Source organism: Corvus brachyrhynchos, unplaced genomic scaffold, assembly GCF_000691975.1.
Source record: "Corvus brachyrhynchos isolate BGI_N302 unplaced genomic scaffold, ASM69197v1 scaffold69, whole genome shotgun sequence".
Lineage (NCBI taxonomy): Eukaryota > Metazoa > Chordata > Aves > Passeriformes > Corvidae > Corvus > Corvus brachyrhynchos.
Genome location: NW_008240228.1, coordinates 2,304,946 through 2,328,068, shown reverse-complemented (window position 1 = coordinate 2,328,068; position 23,123 = coordinate 2,304,946). Strand labels below are relative to the sequence as shown.

General features: G+C 44.0%; 1 protein-coding gene across 1 annotated transcript in view; it reads right to left on the bottom strand.

The window, feature by feature from the left end:
• Window positions 1-1,533: 1,533 nt before the first annotated feature.
• JAG1 (jagged 1) overlaps window positions 1,534-23,123 on the bottom strand; it is a gene marked incomplete at its 5' end in the record, with an annotated part of 34,688 nt that continues 13,098 nt past the window's right edge. The window contains 23 exons of the mRNA XM_017745220.1: window positions 1,534-3,516; window positions 3,888-4,038; window positions 4,493-4,624; window positions 4,957-5,193; window positions 5,275-5,384; window positions 5,609-5,722; window positions 6,547-6,632; window positions 6,743-6,770; window positions 7,278-7,394; window positions 7,519-7,632; window positions 7,738-7,851; window positions 8,470-8,583; window positions 9,093-9,257; window positions 9,781-9,931; window positions 10,417-10,590; window positions 11,098-11,144; window positions 11,549-11,662; window positions 12,413-12,526; window positions 13,080-13,193; window positions 13,630-13,749; window positions 14,055-14,185; window positions 17,958-18,018; window positions 19,018-19,272. Coding sequence (XP_017600709.1) covers window positions 3,059-3,516; window positions 3,888-4,038; window positions 4,493-4,624; window positions 4,957-5,193; window positions 5,275-5,384; window positions 5,609-5,722; window positions 6,547-6,632; window positions 6,743-6,770; window positions 7,278-7,394; window positions 7,519-7,632; window positions 7,738-7,851; window positions 8,470-8,583; window positions 9,093-9,257; window positions 9,781-9,931; window positions 10,417-10,590; window positions 11,098-11,144; window positions 11,549-11,662; window positions 12,413-12,526; window positions 13,080-13,193; window positions 13,630-13,749; window positions 14,055-14,185; window positions 17,958-18,018; window positions 19,018-19,272 — 3,221 coding nt within the window. The remainder of the gene's footprint in view (window positions 3,517-3,887; window positions 4,039-4,492; window positions 4,625-4,956; window positions 5,194-5,274; window positions 5,385-5,608; window positions 5,723-6,546; window positions 6,633-6,742; window positions 6,771-7,277; window positions 7,395-7,518; window positions 7,633-7,737; window positions 7,852-8,469; window positions 8,584-9,092; window positions 9,258-9,780; window positions 9,932-10,416; window positions 10,591-11,097; window positions 11,145-11,548; window positions 11,663-12,412; window positions 12,527-13,079; window positions 13,194-13,629; window positions 13,750-14,054; window positions 14,186-17,957; window positions 18,019-19,017; window positions 19,273-23,123) is intronic.

Sequence of the window (23,123 nt, the reverse complement as noted above, 5' to 3'; positions counted from 1 at the left end):
CCCCCCACAGCCGGCAGGGGCGCTGGGGGCTCCCGGCCGGGCAGGGCGGCTGCGATGGTTCCCCGCGCCTGCAGGGGGCGCTGTGGCGCGAGCTCGGGGAGCACACAGTGATGGCAGACTAGATGGAGCCGGGAAGGGATGGAAGAAAAGCTTCGCAAACGCCCAGGGGCAGCCGATCCCGGTGCCCCAGCAGGACCCTTGGGAGCAGCAAACTGGAAGGGCAGGAATGAGCAGAAAATCCTGGGTGGTAGAAGGGATGTATCAAACTCCACAGCTGTAGCGGGAATCTAGGGATGTCTTGGCAGGCTGGGAGTGAGGAGCTACAGTGTAGCAAAGACTCAGAGCAGTGGCAAAGGAATGGTGGGGGTGGGGCAGCTGTGGCCCAGATCCCAGCAGGTTAGGGAAAAGCAGGCTCGGGATCCTGGGGTTTTTCCCCTGAGGCACCCGAACAGACAGTGAAAAGTCCCTCTTTTAGTGAGGTAGTGTTAAATAAGGTCCCAATGAAATGGCCACTCCAGGGAGCAAGCTCCATTCATGGTAGAAGAAAGGCAGCAGAAGGCAGAACCCTGCAGTGGTGATGAATTCTCCCCACAGTGACCACAGCTTCTCTCCCCTCCGAACGCTGAGAGAACAAGTGGAGCTAGGGCCTCCACCCAACTCCTTTTCCCCAGTCCAAATCTCGTGGCATCTCTGCCCTCCACAAGGAACCCCAGGAAAAAGAGAGTAGCCATCTGGACCCGTCCCCGAGCTGTGGCCAGATCTTTTGTCTCTCTTAAGTATGCAGTTATTGTCTCCTAGCACCACGTATGGGGGAAAATTCCTTAAGAGGAAAAAACCAAAAGGAGAATTCCTAAAACCCCAACATTATTCATATCGCAGCAATCTGTATATAAAATATCTGTTTATTTACTACAAACAAATACAGATGGGAAGGCCTAACCTTGCAGCAGGCTGGTTTAACTATTTTTCAATGAACTTGTTACACGTTTAATTGTTCCTTCAGCTTTGCAGTAGCCCTTTACCAGAACAACTTTGCAGCTTCATCAGAACATGGTAAAACCAGAGCAGCCCCTGAGCCAGCAACCCCCTGCACACAGGTGGGAGGGGCAGCATTAGTTCAGCATTCGAAGCCATTGTGTTGAATACTTTCAGAGTTTATTTTCTGCTTTACAAAGCGCTTTTTTGCCCACTAGAAATCAGCATCATCTATGGATCCCTTCCCATCCAGGTCAGCACTTTGGATCTTGCCTAGCTACTTAGATTTGGTTCCTATCTGGGGGCAGCTCATTGGCCCGTGCAGGGTAAACTCATTGCACAAGTGCAGCCACACCATCCTCTCTCAGGAGAACACCGAGGGACATTGGCCAAGAGGCAGTGAGAACAAGGGACATGCTGCTTTCCAACCTCCTCAACGCCATTCGGAGCCAGAGGGGAACATGTAATCATCTAACAAAAAACTCCAGCAGCCCCAGCCCCTGCTTTTGCACAACTGACTGGCCGGGAGCACCTCCAAGCTCAATAATCTCCACGCTCTTTTATGTTTTCATACAAAAAATTTAATAAATATTACTTTTCAAGATTTATTGCCAGGAACAACACATCAAAGATGCATTTTCATATAACACTAATATCACAATACAAGGTATCTTCATGATCTCAATGGTTAACCACCGAGATGACTATGTTTATAAGCCTTTTGATCTTAAACATCGTAATAGCACTTTGATTTCCTCACTTGTTAAGGCGGGCAGTGTAATCTATGGCAAACCTACACAGTGATCTTACTGGACATTCTACTGTTCAAGTATTCAACAACTAGCTTATTAGAATACTCCCTAAATGCAGTAGATTACAAAAAAAGTCAAATCTACAAGTGGTTCAGTATTACATATTCATGGTGAGAAGAAAATAATTAGAATTTACAAAATAAGATTGCTGTGTTTCCAACTTCACACGCTAATTTGATATTTTGAATTACATGCAACCACTCACATTTCATCTACATAAAGTAATAGCTCAGTTTTGTTCCCTTAAACTGCTTCTTAGCAGATTATCTGCCTTTCACTCGGTTTTCAAGTCTAAAGCAGCAAAAAAAATTTTCTAGTCTAATTCTCTAAACTGCCTCAGTCAGTACTTACAAATAGTCTTAAAGTGATACTATGGAAGGTGTTTCAAACGTTTGACATTGTACAAAAACCAGCATCAAGGCATGAAAGCCCATCCTATTAAAAATAAACTATTTTAGAACACCTTAGTTTTGGCATATAGGCAACATGTAACAAGAAAATAAATTCAAAATAGAGAAGCCACGAGCTTACAATGCTATCAAAAACCTTCAACTCTAAACACATACATATAAATAAAAAGGAATGATATTTTAAGGCTTATGATTATTAAGTTAATAAATCAAATATACACAGTGATTAATAAAAAAAGAATTATTTACATATCTATACAAACTTCTATTTTTGACACATTTTCCTCTTTAAATTCTTCATTTACCAGCAACTGCTGACAAGTTCCCCCCACCCACCCCCAACAAAAATACAATAAAAAAATAAATAATAAACTTATTTTTGATAGTTGCTGTGGTTCCGAGCTGCAAAGGCACTTTCAAATACAGAACTAGTTGTACGTCACCATAAAACCAATATACAAAAAACTCAAATTCAATAAATATAAATAAAATGTATTATTCTAAAGAAACTGTATAAATCGGAACATCTGGCAGAAAAAAAATGAACACTAAGGAAGAGTAATAAGGCTATGTAATACCTTATGGAACGTCTCCGTGATGGATCAGCTGCAGCTGAATTTACAGGAGGGCACTTTTGACTAGTTTTGCATAGATGTGAAATGCAGCACTTGGTATTCCAGCCAACCACAGCAACTATCATTGCCAGTGTAAGCCAGCTTGTCCAAACTTAAATTAACACAGGGATTCTAAGTAAATAATAGCCTTAGACTCAAATATTACACAACAGTTTAAGAACTACAAGCTCTTGAGTGCCTTTATAATGATACTCAAAGGCCCTGCATGGCAGCACCCCACCGTCTGCTATACGATGTACTCCATCCGATTTAGGCTTTGTGCACTTTCCAAGTCTCTGTTGTCCTGTTTATTTGTCCAGTTTGGGTGTTTTGTAGGGGTGCTGTTGGGGGGCTTTTCATCTCTGTCTACCAAAGTGTAGGCTGGCTGCTTGGCAAATCGGGCCTTCTGCTGGTGCTTGTCCATGTCGTCCTCCTCCACCTCGGAGTTGTGTGTCCTTATTTTGGCGATTTTAGAGTTTTTGTTTTCATAGTCTTTAATGGGGACAGTATTTGCTCCGTGTTTCTCAATGGGGTTTTTGATCTGATTCAGCTGCTCCCTTACGTTGTTGGTGGTGTTGTCGTCAGAGGCTGTGTGGGTGTGGCTGCTCTGCTTTCGGCGCTTTTGGATGCACCAGTAAAACACAGTGACCAGGCAACAGATCCAGGCTACTGTTAGGACTGAGCTCAGCAAGGGCACAAGGAAATCTGGAAGAGAGAGGAGAGAGTTAGTCCTGCTGCAAACCACAGGGGACACTTCAGGATGTCTACAGAGAAAACAAACCTCAGTTTTTACACTTTGTTTCTTCACTTATTTCTCCATGAGGAGCACGGAAGGGTAGCAGCCCTTTTGCCAGGTCAGGCCACAGGTTTAGAGAACTTTTGCAAAGTTTTTTTAGGGTTTTTAGAAATAAAAATACCTTGGTGCAAAGCCTCCCCATTGTTCCTGATGAACAGGGCCAAGAAGCAGAGATTCCAAACTTGCTACAAGTCTCCGAAGAGAGGAAAGCCCCTGCCCCTTGGAAGGGGTGTTCCAGTCAGGGCAAGGTACAGGAGTCTGGGGCCAAGGAGCAGCTCACCTGTTTTGTTCTTGGTCGGCCGCCGCTGCACCCTGACTTCGGCAACGGCAGCGATGAGGGTGTTGTTCCCATCGCGCTTACTGACAAGGTCGATGATCTTATCCGTGATGTCTTTAATCGGGTTTTCATCTTCCCCAGTATCTTCTGCAGACTGCAGGAGAAGGCACGCAATTAACACCAAGCACCACATCAGATGCACGGGGGAACCTGCTATTTATAAACCTTCACCGGCAGCGAAGGCTCTTGCTACTTTTAACAGATGACAAAACAGAAACAAAGCAAAAAGGCCTGCTATGGGCAGAAACTAAGAACTCAGAATTTTTGTCCTCATCCTTAAAAAGACCAAAACCTCCAAAAAAGCAAGAATGTAACAGAGGAATGTTTTACTCCCCCTATTACAGCTGCCCCCAGATGGCAGCTTTCAGGTACGCACGCACATGTAACCAGAATTCCTTTCCTTTTCTTAAAGGGAATCAGGATGGAAACTAAACCACAAGAAGTGCTGACAAGCCAGGAATTAAGATTTTGATGAAATCCACATGTTGCACACATATCCAAGCAATTAACTACTAAGACATATTTAAAAATATTCCAGGACTACTTACAATAGCAACATGGATTTCATTATTTGCCAAGTGGGAAGGTTCACAGGTAATATAGATGGAATATTCAACAGAAACATTCTTCAGAATATTCAGATTCCTCAATTCACTGCAAACATGTTCTGTGGTAAGGCCCTGGAGGATACAAAAAAGATGTTGGCTTTGTAAAATACATATGCACACGAACACACAGATATAAGATTTGTTCGGGATTTTTTTTTTCTTGCCCTGAAGTAAGAGTTCTCAAGGGAAAAGGAGGTGGAATTTCCTCCAACCTAGCTTTTGTTCTTCTCTAGTCACAAAAGGATTTAGGCTGCAAGGCTGTATTAATCCTCCTCTGCTTTTTGTTTTCTTTGATAATAAGGCAGTGTCAGCTTTTACTGCACTTTTCCCTACGTGGAACATCATTCTATGCTCTGGGAAGTGAGTCTATGTGTGCCACAGCCCAGTGAGCTGCTGCTACTTACTGGGGCCATCATCTCTTTGTTAAAGGTGAAGGTGATGTTGGCACAGTTGTCCTGGTAGTAGGAATCCGAGTTGCATTTGGTCCTCACAGGCTGCTGGTTGGGGGGCCAGCATTCCCCCACGGCAGCACACGGGTGGGTGAAGCAGTGGTCATCCCGCACAGGGACACAGGTGTGGCCAGCAGGGCACTCGCTGGGGCCTTTGCCATGCAGGACACAAGGCCGAGGGCCACACCAAACCTAGGAGAGAATAAATACTGGTAAGAACCCACTGGTTAGAGGACAGAAAATGGTGTAACCCACAGCACAGCACAGCTGTACCTTAGAACAGGTGACTTTTCCATTCAGACACTGACAGGTATTGCAGTCGTCATCCCACTTAGTCCCATCTGGCATTACCCGAACACTGGTAATGCAAGGCCTTCCTGTAACTGAAGAGAGATTGAACAGAATTATAAGCTTAAAATAGGAAAAAACCCCTTTTCTAAGTTCATCTAAACTTCCCACTAAGTTTGCTTCTTCAATAAAGACACTTGCTTTAAAAAACAACAGATAATACACCCCAAAACCAATCCCATACAACCACAAACCCATCAACATGCAATTATACAGCTCTTGCTGCAAGTGCTAGGAGCAGCTCTGGCATCTGGAATACCTTCTTGGCATCCTGGACCACTGCGACCCGGGGGGCAAATGCAACGGTACCCGTTAATTTCATCTACACAGGTGGCTCCAAAGGCACAGGGCGAGGACTGGCATTCGTTGATATCTATGATGGGAAGGAGAGGAAATAGAATAGTTACTCCATAGTATCCTTTTGTTTTGTCAGGAAAAAGGCAAACATAGGATAGAATTGCCTACTGGAGCTTTATGTTCATCTTCTAGTGTCTCCTGGGACATAGATTCCTGCTTGCAGCACCAGTATAACCTCAGAAAAGTCCTTTGACGTTTCTGCTGTGTGGCACTAACAAAGATCAAAACCTGACCCCTGTGGCTACTTGAGCTTTCCAGGGCAAGGACACATTCCTTCCTACACAGACACACTTCCTCTCCTCTGATGTGTTCCAGTTTTGTCCCCCACTAGATTCTTCAACTGATGTCAATGTTAAACCCTTCCCAGCTCTATTGCTGCTGCGAGACTTCTATGCTATGGCTGTTATTAAAAAAAGTGTCCTCCTACCTGTAATTATTACTAAATTACAGGGAAGCGCATACATCACCTCAGGGCTTGGAGGTGGCTTATTAACTGACAAGGTTTTTGGCTGGCACACTTTCATCTCAAGCAGAAGCCTGGGCCACACAAACACATGGAAGACTGTGCAGAGCTAACTCCAGCAGAAGACAGTCCCAAAGAGTATTTTGCCCACTCAGCTGAACCAAGAGGTTTCAGCTCCAGCTGAATGACTTTAAATTTCTTTCATTTGCAGTGTGATTCCTGCCCTCTCCAAATCTGCTACGGATCCAGGTAAGGATAGAGATGACACAAGACATCTATCACTCATCTGATCTACCACTTAACTCAATTAAGATGATTGTCTTCCAACAAGATCCAAGCAAGACAAGAACTGAGGCAGAGAGCCATCGAACACTTACTGATCCTGCAGTCGGGCCCGGCGAAGCCTGGAGCACACTCACAGCGGTACCAGTTCTCTCCATCCACACAAGTGCCACTGTTGTAACTGCAGAGAAAAGGCATTATTACAGACATTAAAAACTGCTACCGATAAAAGGAACCCAGAATTCTAAAACAACAACAAAAAAAATCAAAGGATAAACATAGCAAACTTACCAAGGATGAGGACTGCAGTCGTTTGTGTCTGCAAAGCAAAGACAGACAGAATTAAACATGCAGACTTTGGCTAATACAGCTCTACTGGCAGTAAAGAATGATCAAACTTCCCCGAATGCCCAAGATACACTTAGCTCAACTTTTACAAAAATATGCTGAAATTCTCTACTAAATTGATTCCAGGCTTGTACCACAAAATTTGTTAACTACATTGTGGAACACATGTACACAGGAAGAGATCCTTGTAAAGAATCTAACGGGGGAAAAAAGTGGAAGCAGACAGAGCTGCTTGTAGAAAAAGAATGCAGGAGAAAACAAGACAACATCTGTCTCCACTTAGCTCATTTGCAACTTTCTCATGCCCAGGTCAAGGCTCTATCACATAAAGTCATTAAAAACAAAGATTCAGGTGATGCTAAAGCCTACATCAAACAAGCTTTCCCTTCTGGTTTCAATCTTGACTCCAAGGGCGACAGGATGAGCTCATGTTCTCATCATGCAACACTCTGGAAGAGTTCAAGCAGAGCTGACTTACTCTGGGTACATGTAGGTCCTTCCCAGCCCTCCTTGCAGACACAAGTGAAAGAGTCCCCGCTGACTACACAGGTACCACCGTTGTGACAGGGGTTTGGCAGGCAGCTGCTGTTCCTCGCTGTAACACAAACAATGTTTGCCGCTCAGTGGTTAGAAAGCCCTCAAGTCTGAGCCAAGAGGAACAGCTGAGGTCAGAGCTGCAGCGCTGCATCTGCTTCCTGGCGATTATGCAGGGTATTTACCTATGTTACAAGTGGCTCCTTCCCATCCCGCAGGACACATGCACTTGAAAGTGTCCCCCTCGTCATAGCATGTCCCCCCGTTGTTGCACGTCGCCTCATCACACTGGCTGTCACCTGTGGAAAACCCACACTATCCTTAATACTGGTGCTCTCTTATGGCAACAAGTTCAAGCAGCCTATCAGAGCATGCCTGTTATGTTTTGGAAATGCTGAACTTACGGGAGTGGCAAGTTTTTCCTTTCCACCCATTTTTACATTCACAGAAGAAGTCGTTGACCAAGTCTCGGCAAGTTCCTCCATTGTGGCAAGGGTTTTTACTGCAGTCATTAATATCTGGATATGTTAAGGAGAGAAAACAGGCTCAGTGGTGTTTACAGAATTGACAAATACAGTGCTTGAAAGGAGCATAACCCATCCCCAATTTTGGCCTGTGTTTCAATCGTGGATTAAATGCTTAAGTCAGTATTTTAAAGCTTTAGGCACTGTCGCAGAGATGAAGACTGTTTCACCACATTCCTCCAGTTTGTTTTCATTTTGTTTGTAATCTTGTTTCAGAAACAAGCAGTGAAAAGGCCTATTACATAAACTGCCCTGTTAGTCAGGGGAAGGGAGCAGAGTGCTCTTCTGCTCCCGAGACTGACAAAATACAAGTGTGACATGCAGACAGCCATTCCTAAAGTGGCATCTACTAATGCAAGGGGTTTCTTCCTGGAAGTTATCCAAAGGATAGAGCAGGAAACTGAACAGTGAGAGAGCCAGGTTCTAATTCCAGTCCAATTTTGTAATTTGGCTTTAGTTCCAATACAAAAGCTTGGGACTCGGTGGAAGTACCTGGTCCTCCATGGCCTTTGAAGCAGAGTTTGTTGACACTGGTCACTGTAATCTTAAAGACAGTGCCAGCCAGTGTTCTCCCAAGAGATCTTTCTGTGTGCTGAAGGATGAATAACTTACTCGTTTCACAATACGTTCCTTCCCATCCATCGCTACAAATACATTTGTAGGAGTTGATGCCATCAATGCAAGTGCCACCATTTTTACAGGGGTTGCTCTCACAGTCATTGATATCTGCAACAGTTGGGAAGAGAAAAGAGGATTAAAAAAAGAGGGGAAAAAAATCAAACTAAAAGTACAGCTACTAGGAGTCATCATCTTATTACAGACTGTTTGGTGCTACTTCCATTTCTAATACCCTTTGGAGAGGAATGGTTATAAGCAAGATGAAAAAAGGGTAAAAAACTGTGTAAGGTGATGAACCTGTCACTATTAAAACCAGAAAAAATATCAGGAGTCCTTAAGATCCACGTTAAAACCTACTATTAACTCCCTCAGACCTTGTATACATAAGGTTTTTAAAAACATACGATTCAAGGCCACAGGGTTCATTACTATGAACTTCCCCCAAGGCCTAGCAAATTCCACTCTGCCTCGCCCATGAGGGATATGAAAACTTACAGCAGTTCCAAGGTTCACTGAGTTTCAATGAAGAAACCTTAAAGGGGTTTGGGAGGGAAGGATGGAACCTTTTTCCCGTAAGAGTGGGGGACAGTAAAATACATTCTGTTTTTTGCTCTTACTCTCATGACAGTAGGTGCCAGTGAATCCTTTGTTGCATTCACAGGTGAATTTCCCACCCGCTTGGCTCTTGCACTTCCCGTGAGGACCACAGACATTGGAAGAGATGTAGCGAACCCCCTCGGGTGTGCTGTTGGAAGCCACTGCCACGGTGCAACTGTCAATTACTGCAGAAAAGCAGAGACCAGCATGAGAATTGCCCATGTGACCTGATTCCTTAAGAACAACATTTTCACTTCCAGCCATGGATGTTTAGAAGACACTCGTGCCATAGAATCATTTTGGTTGGAAAAGACCTTTAAGATCATCGAGTGAAACCATGAACATATGACTGGAAATATGTTTGCTGCTTTAAAATAATAGGACTCTGCCAACTGTGCATAAAATAACCACAGCATCTTATCTGATGATTGCTGGACCACATCCATGGCCTGGAATAAATGCATCAGGCTGTTTGCTACCTGTGCTTTCTGTCCACATTGACATAAAACTGTCTTTCAATAGCTGATGCTTACAAATATCACTCATCTTTTCACATAAAGAGAGAACTAAGGCAGAGGGCAAAATTCAGCCTCTTTAGATCAGAGCTACTCAAGTGACTCCCTTGCAGGAGCTGCATTAGGGCTCCAGCGAGGGGAGGGGCAGGAGCCACTGCCAGACATTCCCATTGACCCGCAAGGCAACACAAACCTTCGCAAGGAGTGGTGCGGCAGTGATCCTTCAGGTGGGAGCAGTTCTTCCCTTCGTAATCCTCAGGGCAGTTACAGAAATAGTCCATGGCAAGATTGAAGCACTGGGCACCGTTCTGGCATGGATTTGGCTCACAATAATCTATGTCCAGCTGTAAGTAGTGCACAGAGAGGGAAGGGAAATAGGAAGGGGGAGGAAAGGGAGTGAGGGAAAGCTGAGTGAAAGAGGTTTATCACGGCCTTCCCTCACCATGCTGACATTGTGGAATCTGACCTTTTTATCTGCTGTCTCAAAGAATCATTCATAGCACACAGAGTTTAGTCGGACTTGCCACTATTTCAGCAGACAACTCTTGATATTAAATTGCCAGAGTAAATAGTTAGAGCTCCACAAAGCCTGACGTGCAAACCCTGCAGTCTGCTTAACAAAGAGAATCCTCTGCAGCCTGTCAGGGGTTTGTTGGTTTCTTTCCCCCCCCAATATATATTAATCAAGCACTTTCTTGGCAGACTGACAGCGATATCGAGTACAACTTTATACTATGCTTCACTGGATGCAAGGCATTCCGTGCTCAGATCCGGAGCGTCGGAACAAACGGCACTGGCTGAGGGCCTGCCTTTCACCCAGGCTTCTTACCTGACAGAGGTTTCCTGAGAAACCAGCAGGACACAGACATTGGAATCCATTGATTTCATCCTGGCAATGACCCCCATTCATGCAGGGGTTACTTGCACATTCATTGATGTCTTTCTCACAGTGATCTCCTGCATAGCCAGGTGGACAGATACACCGATAACCATTAACCAAGTCCTGGGAAAGAACAAAAAAAAGTTTAGAGTTAAGGGTTTTCCTCCCTCAATACATTCTTATTAAGAAAAAAAGAGTTTAAAAAAGTTAAAAAAGAAAAATCATATTACTGTGTCCAAACAAGGCAAAAATATTTAGAGGGGAAAAAACACACACACAGAGACCCAGTCCCAGCTTACACTCCTAATTTTCCAGGCAGGATACATCAATCCACAGGTTGAAGGCAAGTGCCTGCATTTCCAGTAAGTAGTTTGCACAACCACCAGCCCATTCACTGGTGAGACTGACAGTGAAAATGAGTCATTTATTGAAGTTATATTCTTTTGCCCTTACTGTTCTACAGACATATCTCGACGTGCTGTGGCATGACATAGGCCCTCCCCCCAACTTAAAGAAATGACAATTTATACCAGCTAATTGCTATTTTCCAAACTATTTGTGCTTAGACTCAAATGTTTCACTTACTGCTGCAAGTCGTGGGGAAACCAAAGCAAAACAAGAATGGCTTACCCGACAGGATCCTCCATTCTGACATTGTCCACGACAGTCGTTAATATCTGCAACAAAATTAGCATGGTTAGAAGGCAAAAATGTATTTACACTAGATAGAGAGTTCAGTTCTCTCTACAACTGCAGCTAGATAAACCTTTTGTCAAGTTTCCTGCATGCCTTCCTTGAGATAAGGTTATTATAATGGGTGGGAAACCTTTCACGATTCTTCTAGGAGAGGCAGTAAAACTTCACATCATTGTTTTAGTCCCTTTATCAGAATATAGCTATGGTACAGGCTAATGACTTTGATAAAATTGTATATTTTCATTCCTTACTAACTACTCCCTTTCTAAAAACATCAGCTGCTGGGGCTCTGCCCAGTGTTTAAATCTGAGCTTAGAACTCAGTGGCACACACACACATGCCCATAGAACTGGCCTTTAACAAACCCAAGGGTATGGACACTTACTTATATCACAGTTGTGGCCAGACCAGCCAGTAATGCAGTCACAGTAGTAGCTGCCGATCAGGTTCCTGCAGGAGTTGGCATTGACACAGGGCTTGCCCTCACATTCATTCGCATCTGGAAAACCAAGAGGAACATTCAGCGGGGAGGGGAGAAGCCCACGCCCCCAGAAGTTCCTACAGAGCTAAGAGGAACTTGCAGTGGACAACAGGGATTAGCGTGACTTGAAAGAATAAAAGTCAATCATACATCAGCCTCTCAAGCTCTTTCAGTTTCTCTGCAATTAGAACGTACAGGCTACGCTAATTATTTCACAATTACCCAGCCACTCATTAGGAGCAACTTGCCCCCACACACACATCTCGGCTGAGCATTCTGAGGGAGGAATGCTGCAGCCTGTTCATTGGGATGAGTGTGTTGTGTAAAGAATGCAGCCAGCTCATTCTCCCTGAGATCATCCACATTTTGGAACCCAGCTGTGAACTCCTGGGTCTGGAGGAGTTGACATGGTTGAAGAGATACAGCAACTTTCTCACAGGGTAAAGGGAGAAACACATGTGGGGGTGGGACTGGGAGGCACAACATGCACCCTTCCCCACTTCAGGGCAGTTCTGGTTTGAGAGATGTCTCTGGTTAACTATTTCCTTCAAGTGCCAGCTCGCAAAAGCAAGGTGATGGAAGCCACACTACTCTTAGTCACTGTCCTAGACCCCAGTCCTGCAAACAGACACTGAATGTCTTCAATGTGCCACAATACATCCACACGCTCCAGAAACATGACCATGACTAATGCAGGACCATGATCCCTTTTGCATTTATCTTTCCTGGCTCTGGAACAACACTGGATGAAGAGAAAGCAGTTCTTACCTAGCTGGCACGTTTTGCCAGTCCACTGAGGTGGGCAAATACACTTAAATCCATCAACTAGATCTTGGCAAGTTCCCCCATGACCACAGGGATTTGGAGAACAATCATCAATATCTGTAATGCAGAGTAAGGAAAGACTTAGCTCCGCTCCCAGACTGGCAATGGCAGTAACTGACAAGTTTGATAATGGATTGTTGCTACCCAGGGTTTTCCCTGAGGAGCAGAAAGGCAACAGGACTTCTACTTGGAATTTCTAGGTCATCTCTGATTTCAGCAAAAGCCTCCTTTAAAAATTAGAGCAGTGTGACAAATGGGTTCAAAGCATAGGGGAAAATTTTACCGCTGTGGCCTTTTTGTAAGTGGAAGTCATATTTTGATCCAGCAAGTCCGTCTAAAAAGCATTTTAAATAACATGCCAGAATGCTACAAAAATTCAGCACTCTGCTTCTTTCAAGATGATTTTGGCTATTCCCTCCCCTGGTAGTTGACAAAAACCTTGGTAAAAGCAGAGGGGAAGAGAGTACACAGGGGTATAAATGGCTGCCAGAAACCAATGCTCAGGCTGGGAAAGGTTAAGTAGTCTGCCCTGTAAGTTTATGAGGGATTAGAAAGACTGATCAAAACCAGCAAACTGGCACATTTTTAATAAACACTGAAAAGGACTCACTGTCAGTGCAAGTTGGTCCAGCCCAGCCAGGAGCACACACACATTCAAATCCCGTGGATGTCTCGAGGCAGCTTCCCCCGTTGTGACAAGGGTCAGACAGGCAGGCGTGCTCCGCTGCACAGGGACAGAAGGACATCATGGCAGCAGCTACAGCAATGCCACCAGAGCCACCCCTGCTCCCTCCACATGCTTCTGTTCTGGACACACCATCTTGCTGCACTGTGCTCCTGCAAGAACCAGGAATTTCCTGGCTCACAGGAGGTCTCCTTCCATGCTAACCTCATCAGCACACTGACTGGCACCTGCTGGAGCCACAGCCAGACAGGGGGGCTTGGAGTGACCTCCCCAGTGAGCAGAAGGCTGATTTCAGAGACACTAAATGTTCATGATGAAGCATGAACAGGAAAGGCTAGATCTTTGTACCCAGCCCTGACTGGATACACTAGAAATGGAGTTTTCCTCAATCTCATAAAGTGCATCCAAAACCAGCCACCAAAAGCTGGCACAAATGAACTGTCAGGTGGCAGCTCAGCAGCTGCATCCAACTTACCAATTTCACAGTTCTGTCCTGAGTAGCCCTCAGGGCAGGAACATTGGTATTTGTCAGGGCCAGTGTTGCTGCAGGTACCACCATTCAAACAGGGTGGGTGGGTTCCACAGTAGTTCAGATCTGCAAGAGGGGAGGAGTGTTAAAGCCATGGCTGGAAAGCAACAGGAACATCACCACGTGCTTTGTTCTGTTATCCCAGAGCCTTTACAGAATGCATCCCCACACAGGAGTGGGACAGGACAGGGACAAGCTAAGGACAGATGCTGACCATGCCAGAACAGCAGTGGGGACAAGGCCAAGCAGCTGAGGGCCAGCACGCTCCCAGCACGTTTCAGGAGCTCACTCAGCCCCGTGTGCACTCCCTCAGTGCAAAGTCTGCCAGCGCTGACATTTAAGTGTTACATGGCCCTCTGGGATTAGCATACCTTTGTCACAGAGCTGACCACCCCAGTTGGTTTCACAGAGGCACTGCCATGGTTCAATGCAAGTGCCATGGACACATCCCGGGTGCGGAATGCACTGATCACAGTAGTGGCCTTGCCATCCATACTGACACCTTCAGTTAAAGGGTGAAAAAAAGGAAAAAAAAAATCAGAACAGGGAAACAAACCAAACCCCATCGTAATTGCTGTGTGTAGATATGAGTGTGCAACTCCAAAGCTTGAAGAAAGGCTGGGGAAGTGGGGCAGAAGGGCAGGATGAGGGGAGGGGAGAGGCTATTCAAGGATTGTTTGATGGTTTCTTGTAAACAAACATTTTGGTAGTTTTGCCAAGGTCTCTGTAGCCGGCCTCCTGACAAAAGAATAACTGTTCTGAGAAAACCAGCATGAGGCCATTCAGCACAATAATACTCCTTTGGAGCCTCATATAAATGTGGCAGAGAGGGTGGGTGTGCACTACAAATCAATCTCTGGACTTTGACAGGGTGCTTTATAAATTGAAGGGGGGACGAAAAAGTCTGTGGAAACAATAGTTATCCAGAGATCCTCATGAATACAAGGTTCCAGGCGTTTCAGCCATGCTGGGTTTGCAGGAAGACAAACAAAACCATAACCACCAACTCTGGGCCTTGGCAAAGCAGTAGCAAAACATGAGGAGTTCCCTGCTCTATCAAAAGCCAACCTTATTCTGGACAGAGACACGCACACACAGCCAGTATGGACTGGGCCACAGTCAGGGATGGAAGAAAGCAGCACATCAGGATTTTGCACATGTTCAAAGATCAGCTGTCGGTGTGTTTCTGAATTTGATTGATGTTAATAACCTCTTCTCAGGGAATAACTAAATCATATCCAATTCTGAGAAACACTGATGTCTGAAGAAGAATTTATCACTATTTGATTTCTTTACTGTCATTATCAATGAGCTACCTGAATTTTCTACTTAAAAGGAAGATGTTCTTTTAAAATAAAGCTCCCTTAAGGGAAAGCTTATTTTGGCTTTCATTTAGTTCTCACTAGCAAGACAGACCACGGATCCTTCAAATTAAAGTGGATCTATAGATAAAAACAAGCAAAACAAGTTGAAAATGAAAAGCAAGGCTCTGTTGAGGTACTGTATTTCATTAACAGGTCCTGAGAGTAATTGATCAGCAGCAATTATGCACTAAGCTGTCACTAAATTATGAAAACAAACCTCAGCTCTACAGAAGTCAGCTAAGCTTTCTATTTGTTAAACCCCCCACCATTCTTCTGCTGGCAATTTCTTCTCATGGGAAAAAGCCAGAAGGATCTATCCAATGGATAATCACACACAGCCAGTGGTAAGTCCAACTTCCCTTCTAAAAATCTCAGGTGACAAACTGCATCCTAATTAACTCTTTTCCTTTAACAGCTATTACAATAGCAGCCTTTTCAAAGTCAGTGGGAAATTCTTATTAGTTTGTGTATTAAAAAAAGCCAGTCAGTGCAAAGAACAGAAAAACACCCAGATAAGGCAAAACAACCTCCCTCAAGTGGCTCTTGGAAAATCCTTGGAAAATCCTTCTGTATAGGGCATATAATGAGAATGCACAAAGATCAAGATTTAGGACCGTATGCTTTTAATTTGTATTGCATTTAAAGCAACTTGCCTGTGAGCTTGCACACAAGCCCAACTAAGGGACCTCACCTGCAAAAGCAGGTATCCAAATTAAGGATTTTACTCCTTTCTGTCAAATCAAAGTGGTGGTGGGTTTTGTTTTCTTTAGAACAAGTGTGAAGAAAGCAAAATAATTTAAAAACCCCCACACCACATGGAAAAAAAATTAATGAGCTTTAGAGCCAAAGGTACGACTTCAAACATCAGCTTCAAAACATAACACACAAAATTGGATAAGGCTATGGGCATTTAGGAAAAAAAGAGTGAGATATCAGTTCCAGAAAAAGATTCACAGCAATAACTCATGTTTAATAATATGTACGCAGCAGTTTCTCATGAGAAATTTAAAGTTAACTTTCCTTGTATAGTGATTCATGAGTAAAAATGGTTTAGTTGGCTGGCCTGCATTGAAGAAAATGACTGGCAGCGAAAGGGAAAAGGATATTTTAAGAACATTTGCAAGTTGTCTGTTGTACCAGAACGCAGAGCAGTTTCTGCTCGGATGTTATTTTTAAACCCTGTTGCATTTGTAGCATACAGGCTATATGACTCATCAAAACTTAAAAGAAAATAAAATCTTGTTTCTGTGTTCACTTTAAAGATAGTGGTCTAACTTGGCAAGCAGAAGTTATCTGAAAGCACCAGAAGGACAGCATTGTTTCAAGACTATGCAAATCAAGTGTGGGAAAGTTGCACCTTAAGTAAATAAGAGCACTAGTGCATGTCTGGGCAGTGAGTGGGAGGCAAGAGACTTAGAAAGAGAAAGGGAAGAAAAAAATCTGGAAACAAAGCCTGTTGTTCTGACTAGGAGACAGCAACCCCTACAAGGCATGTTTATTCTGATGACAGAAGCACAAATCACTGGTAGTCCTGACTGATATGCTCCTTTCAGCATCTGGCCCCCCGATACTTCCTACTGCTTGTTAGGCTTTTTTTTAATTAAAACAAGATTTAGATTTGGTGTTCTGGGGGTTAACCAGCTTATATCAGTGCTGCTGAACATTAAAATCACAGGACAGCAGTCCATCCTGTGGCTGGACTTTCACTTTGCCATGGTTCTGTGAGGATGAGAGGTTATTTCCCACCTCACTTTCAGAAGGTTCCTTGGTAATTTTTTTTTGTTTTGAAGCATGAATTACAGAAGTAGAGGAAATGAGTGAGCCACTATGGCTATTTAGGCTGAATTCTTATAGAACAGTCTGTCAGACACTCCAGATTCAGTTCCTGTTGGAACTCTAGCTCATCAAGCAGTCCACTTCAGGCAAAGGTTCCCAGCAACAGAGAATCCACCAACACGCTCATCGGGCGGAAAAATTACTTTCTATTCCTTCAGACTTCTGAGTCTTATTCAGGAATACCCAAACTCCACTTTTAACCCTTCCCACACAGGATCAATATCAACATTTTGTAACCTCAGAAGCTCTCAGTTGTAAACAGAAATGATAAAGGGTTACATGCAGCAACTTAGAACCTGTCTGTTGATAAAGAATATCCACACTTAATATCTACTGCCCCTCTAAGAGTAAGGGACAAAACTTCCCTGTGCTGTAAATATATGCTGCATATTTTAAGGCATTCCAAATATTTAATTGTTGGGTTATGGATAAAATCTGCTTTCCATTGTCTCCTTGCCAGGACAGAAGGGACTTCAAAGCACAGCAACAAAATTTGGCATTCATCAGAGCCCACTGACAAGATTTCATCCCAGCCATTAACCTCTCAGCACTTGGAGCCAGGCTCACAATGGGAAAGGAACCCAGAGATTTAACTAATCCCATTCTAAAGAATGCTTGACTTTTGCCTACTGATGGAAGAAACCAGGGGGTGGGAGGGAAGAAGGGGGAAACAGTGAAAGGGAGAAGAAGAGAGAAAAGCCACACTGTACTTCAAGCTTGGAATTGAAAAAGCCTATTAATCAGGCTGTTGGAAAAAACACACCCACCAAACATTTGCACTATTTATACAGAAACAATTAGTTAGTGCTCATTAGGCAGCATTCATACGATTTATCCCATACCCCCCTCTCCCTCAGTGCCACCATTTCACAAACCAAAAGCTTCTTAAAATTATCAGTGCATTAAAAGCCTGCTCCCCTCTTATTCTGGGCAAGTCAGCATGAAAAATGTGTCTTGGTCAAAACCACAACTTCCAAAACGCCCTCCCACCCCAGTCCTACTGTGTTTAGCATCACTCGTTTAATTACCTGGGGAGGGCTGGGGGGAAAGCAAGGAGGGATAGGAAGCATTTACCTGCAGTCTCCTGGAATTGTGCAAGAACCATGCTTGGGGCTACATCCCTGACGACAAATAGCTGTTGAAACAACAAAAAAGAAGAGTATCAGCACGCTGCCCGCTTCCAGCACCTTCGCACTCGTGAGAATGTTTTAATCTCCAACCAGCATTGTAATCCTGCCAAATCCTCGGTTTTAACAAGTGTCTCGCATCAAGTCTACCAGAAGGAAAACCAAGGTAGGTGACTCCCTAAGATAGAAAATCTATCAGCTTTTCTTTTCTATAGGAGATCTATTCCTCTGGCTTTGCAGAGGAATTGTCCCTAGTGCTGTTCAAAGAGCTGTTTTTATGTGGGAGAAACCATCTTGCCTCGAAGTCTACAGATTTCCTTTCTCTGTCTTTTGCAGGTGATCTGGGCCACTCTCCCTGGCTCTACACCTAATTCAAACCAACTTGTAACTACTCTGGATTTAGTTCTGGCTGTATCTCTGAACAGATAGGATATCAAGATGAGCAACAATTCAAATTGCAGGTAAACTCAGTCATTAAGACAGGCCGATATTCTGTTCTAGGTCCTGCTTTCTCCTTCCCCAATTACCTAGGTAGTAACCATTCCCTAATAAACATGTTGAACATGATCTCGGGTAGAACAAACAAGCCTGGGACTTTTCAAACACCAAAGCTTTACACTTGCCAGGTCAGCTTTAAAACAAGTCTCTCCTTCCTGCTTGTCTTGAAGTTCTGCACCAAAGGGGAAATCCTTTTTGAAGTCAGCAGCAGAACTCCCATTGAAGTTAGTGGGCTGGGTTTTCTTCCCAAGGGCAAAGATGCGGATAATCAGAGCATGAAAACATCTGCTAAGTGCCCAGCACTCGGCAGACCTCTCCAAGACTTTAACACAAGGCAGAAACCACTCTTCTCCTGCCCCCAGCTCCCTGTGTAAAGAGCTGGTCACTGTCCCATCAGTCCTCAGCCCCCCTATCTACACAATCTGACCACTGAATGCAATCTGGATACGATGCCTACAAATCCCTCCCAATCCCACTGGTCCCTTGCAGGTTGAGCATCGGTCACAAACCTTTGTTGCACTCTGGTCCCATCCAGCCTTCCAAGCAGGTCTTGTTGCCGTTCTGGTCACAGGTGTGGTGAGTGAAGAAGTCATCTCTCGGTCGACAGAACTTGTTGCAGCCAAAGCCGTAGTAATGTTCTGCACAGGTCACACGGATTTGGTACTCAAAGTGGGCAACTCCTGCACTGTGTTTCAGAGTCTGCCACTGGCGGCTGGGATTGATCATGCCGGAGTGGGAAGCCTTCTCAATAATGCGATCGGGGTCTGCAAGGCACAAGAGATGTCAGAGTTAAAAGTTCATTTAGGTCTCATCATTGACTGCCACATCACAGCTCTCCAGCTTCACAGGCAAGACTATCTGAGGCAGCCAGCTGGTTTTATTAATTTTCTGTTTTAGACAGTCAGATAAGGCTGCCCTGGAGCTACAAACCATTAACTGAAACACGCATGCAGCATTATCAAACAGAACAAAGCTTGAAATCAAAAGGGACTGTTCAGTTACTGCCAATCACTTATCCCTTTTGCAGTGTAAGGGTATCCACTAAGAATTCATACAGTTCATGGCTAAAGAAAATTCAGCTGCTTTTACTTCCAGCTCCAACAGACTGGTACAAAATGTGTTTTCCCCTGCTTCTCCATTAATGGCATTAGTCTTGTTTTCAACTGGAGCATTTACAAAAACAACATACTACAACAGCCTAATAAAGCCATGTCTACAAACTGAACACAAGACACTGCAAAAGGTTTGCAGCCTTTTCCTTATGTGCAAACACTAAATTGAAAACGATCAACTCCAGCATTCAGATGACATCAGCAATCTCACCAGATTTTGGCTGAGAAATACCATGGAAGCTCTGTCTTCAGACGGCAGCTGAGAATACAAAGTCAAAACTACCGGAGCTCAAAGCAGAAGACCCAAACTACTGCATATATGTGCTATAGATCCCCTTCCTCTCTACAGAGCATTTCAAAGTTTAGGTTTGCACTTGACATTTAGCTCTAGCAAAAGTAAAGTCTTCTGGCTTCCAGAGCCATACAACTGTCTAAATTATGGCTTGAAATAATATTTCACATTTGCTTGGAACATTGTATATATCTGTGGTATTTCACTTTGTAGTCCAGGTCTTGTGACTCAAACGATCTGACACTGCCTTACGACCTGCTGCTACCCAGCACTTGACTGCTGAGTGAAAGTTTATCGTAAAACAGCCAAAATATCCTTGCAGACAGAGTTCAAAACCAACAGTGAGCACACGGGAGCATAATCCAGCAGCAGGAGAATTTTAGGTAGGAAGGCAGTTTGCCAATGGTGTGTTAGCAGCGTGTGAAGTATTGGCACCTCTGAGTGCTAAGAATTAAAACGTACTGATGTGCTGCTTGTTCTTCCAACAACTACAAAAGAACCTTCTGGGATTATACATGAGGCAGAGTTGAAGACTAATGAAGTCGCTACTAAAGCCGTAAGATGACACATGGGCAATTTTTAATCTAAAATGCTTTTAAATGTATTGCTAAGGACCTTTGATTTGCAGCTTTCAAAAAAGAAATTTCCCAGCAGGCTTCTCAAGCCTCGGATACCCATTATGGATCCACCACTAGGTCCTGCCTGCTTGTCTGCAGTTTGGAATGAAGTCAAAGCTCTTACTGCACAACCACATAAGAGTGTCAATACTCAGACATTGTGAGCATTTGCCCATTTTTGGGGGTATTTGTGACTTGAGACTACAGCATTCATTACATGTTTACAGTGTGAAATTAAGGGGAACAATTTCTTATTCACCTTCTGGTATTTCTGGTTCTATAATATTTTCCATTTCAATCAGTTTTTATTATTCATTGGCACTAAGCCCCCAACCCCACAACTATGTGTCAGACTTTCAAATGCATGCAGGCCTTTATTAATTTAAATCCCATTCACAGGTAATGTGGATGCCTAAGGACCTTTCCATACTGGTACATCCAGAGCAATACCATGTTCTGTGCTGTGCAGGTGTAAGGCTCTTAGATCTCATCAGCAAGGTTATTGACTAATTCTAAGAGGTACTTAAGCAGATGCATATCTGCTGGTCTTGAATGGGGCTAGTCTGGCAATTATAGTTCCACTCATGCGTGCTGGAGATGGCTCTGCTGCACTTGCCAAGATTACACTCCATCCACAGCACAGCTGGAAAGCAAAGGCACTTCCCCAAACACCGAGTGTGCATAAAGACATCCTGCTCCTCGTGAGTAAAACAACTTTTATCCTCTCCTGTAAGTGGCAGAAGAAAAGGAGAACGACACTCAATTTAGTATTGCAAACCAGCCCCCCACCTCCACCCCCACACTCATTCTTGCTTTTCCAGCCTTTTCCTGCTCCCCATTGGGAACATACCACTGACAGCTATTTCGGAGCTTGGCACCAGAAAGGGAGCTGCCTTGGAAAAGTGAGCCTTCCTTTTGCCTCTGCTCTATCATTTCTCCTATGTGCCAGCTCATTAGGAAGCTTGTCTTTGCTGTTTGTCTATGACCTCTCACTCAAGCCATCAGCTCTTTGGAGACCTTAACCACAGGCTGAACTCAAACAGAAACACCCTTTTAAATCCACTGCATTTCATTTCTTTCAGGGGCTCAGATGAAATCCAGCTGCAATTTCACTCTGGATCATGGATAAAATGTCTTCCATTGGATACACGTTATAAAGCTACCCCCATCCACCTAAATGCAAGCGTGGTCTCACAGGTTTAGGCTTCCTTTCCATTAGCCATCACCCAGAGTTTTCACAATGAAGCGCTGGCATGTTCCTTCTTGTACAAAAACTCCTCCACCCTTGCTTATTCCCACCTGTCAGTGTGCACTTACACAAGGGTGCTGACCCAGACTCCAGGGGAGGCATTGCAACAACTCTGCCCTTCTTAGCCCGCACCAACCACAGTTTCAGTTTTATAGGAAGCAATCCCAACACAGCAGAATGGTTAAGCAAATAAAAAAGCAGCAGTCGGCCAAGCTTGAGACAAAGGGATCTTCTGAACTCCCCTGCCTTCATCTGACTCAGAACCCCATGCTTTGATAGAAAGGTTAGAGGAAGCATTAACCCATTAGAAATTGATGAAGTGGAAGAGAGAGGCTTTCTGTACATCTCAAGCTTCCGCTCGCACTTCGCTGTCAGAAACTGTTGGTTTCATTCACTTCTTGTGGCTACACTTCAAAGCTATGAATCTCTCTTTTTATTCAGTGGGCAACTGTATCAAAGGTTTTAGACACATGGAAATGAGCTATTTTGACTGCCCACCTTTGCCTTTCAGTGCTCCAATGTCTGGAAATTATAACTATGCAGCATCAGGAAGCAAAAACAACAACAGAAAAAGTCCAGACTTCTCTGAGCAGTTTGGGTGGCCAAGGACAGCACAGTTATTTTTGAAAGTCTTTGTTTCAGACAACTTCCAGCTATGGCTTGGTTTACATTGTGCTGAAGTCTTTTATGCCTGCCTAGAATTCACATGCAACTGATACCAGTAATTTACAATTGCTCTTTGACATAGTTTGAGGTGCAATGTCAGCCCATTAGCTTTATGTATGAAGCAACAGTAGCAAGATGGCAACCAGACAAGAACCAGAGTAAGAAAACCATTTGAGTTGAATCTTGGCTCCAACAAAGCACGATTCTCATCAACTTCAACAGGGCCAGAACTTAACTGCAAGCCACTCTTGGAAGTGAGACAAGAGAGAGTATGTGGTAAAGGGAACGTAGGAGGAGCGGAATGTAGAGGGGGGAAGGAAGCATCCACTCCAGGATCTTCTAACAACTGCATTGATCAGAGGATGCTTTCAAAGCTATTGAAAAGTCACACAAGGCCTACTAAACCCACTTTTATTGTGGAGAGCTCTCACAGGGTCCTCACAATTCAGTGGCAATTAGGGCAAAAGAAAATCCTGGACATCAAAAACCCCCCACTCTTCACATTATATGACAACAATTGTGTAGTTCTAATTGTTTTCTTAACTAGTTCTTCAAGCCTTACTCTTCATCTCTGGGAAAGCTGACTAAGTCAAGCCACGCAGCATACAAAGGAAAAGTTTTGTGCACTGCAGTGACTGAAGTGACCTACAGATGGATAAGTGACAGCAAAGCTGGAGCA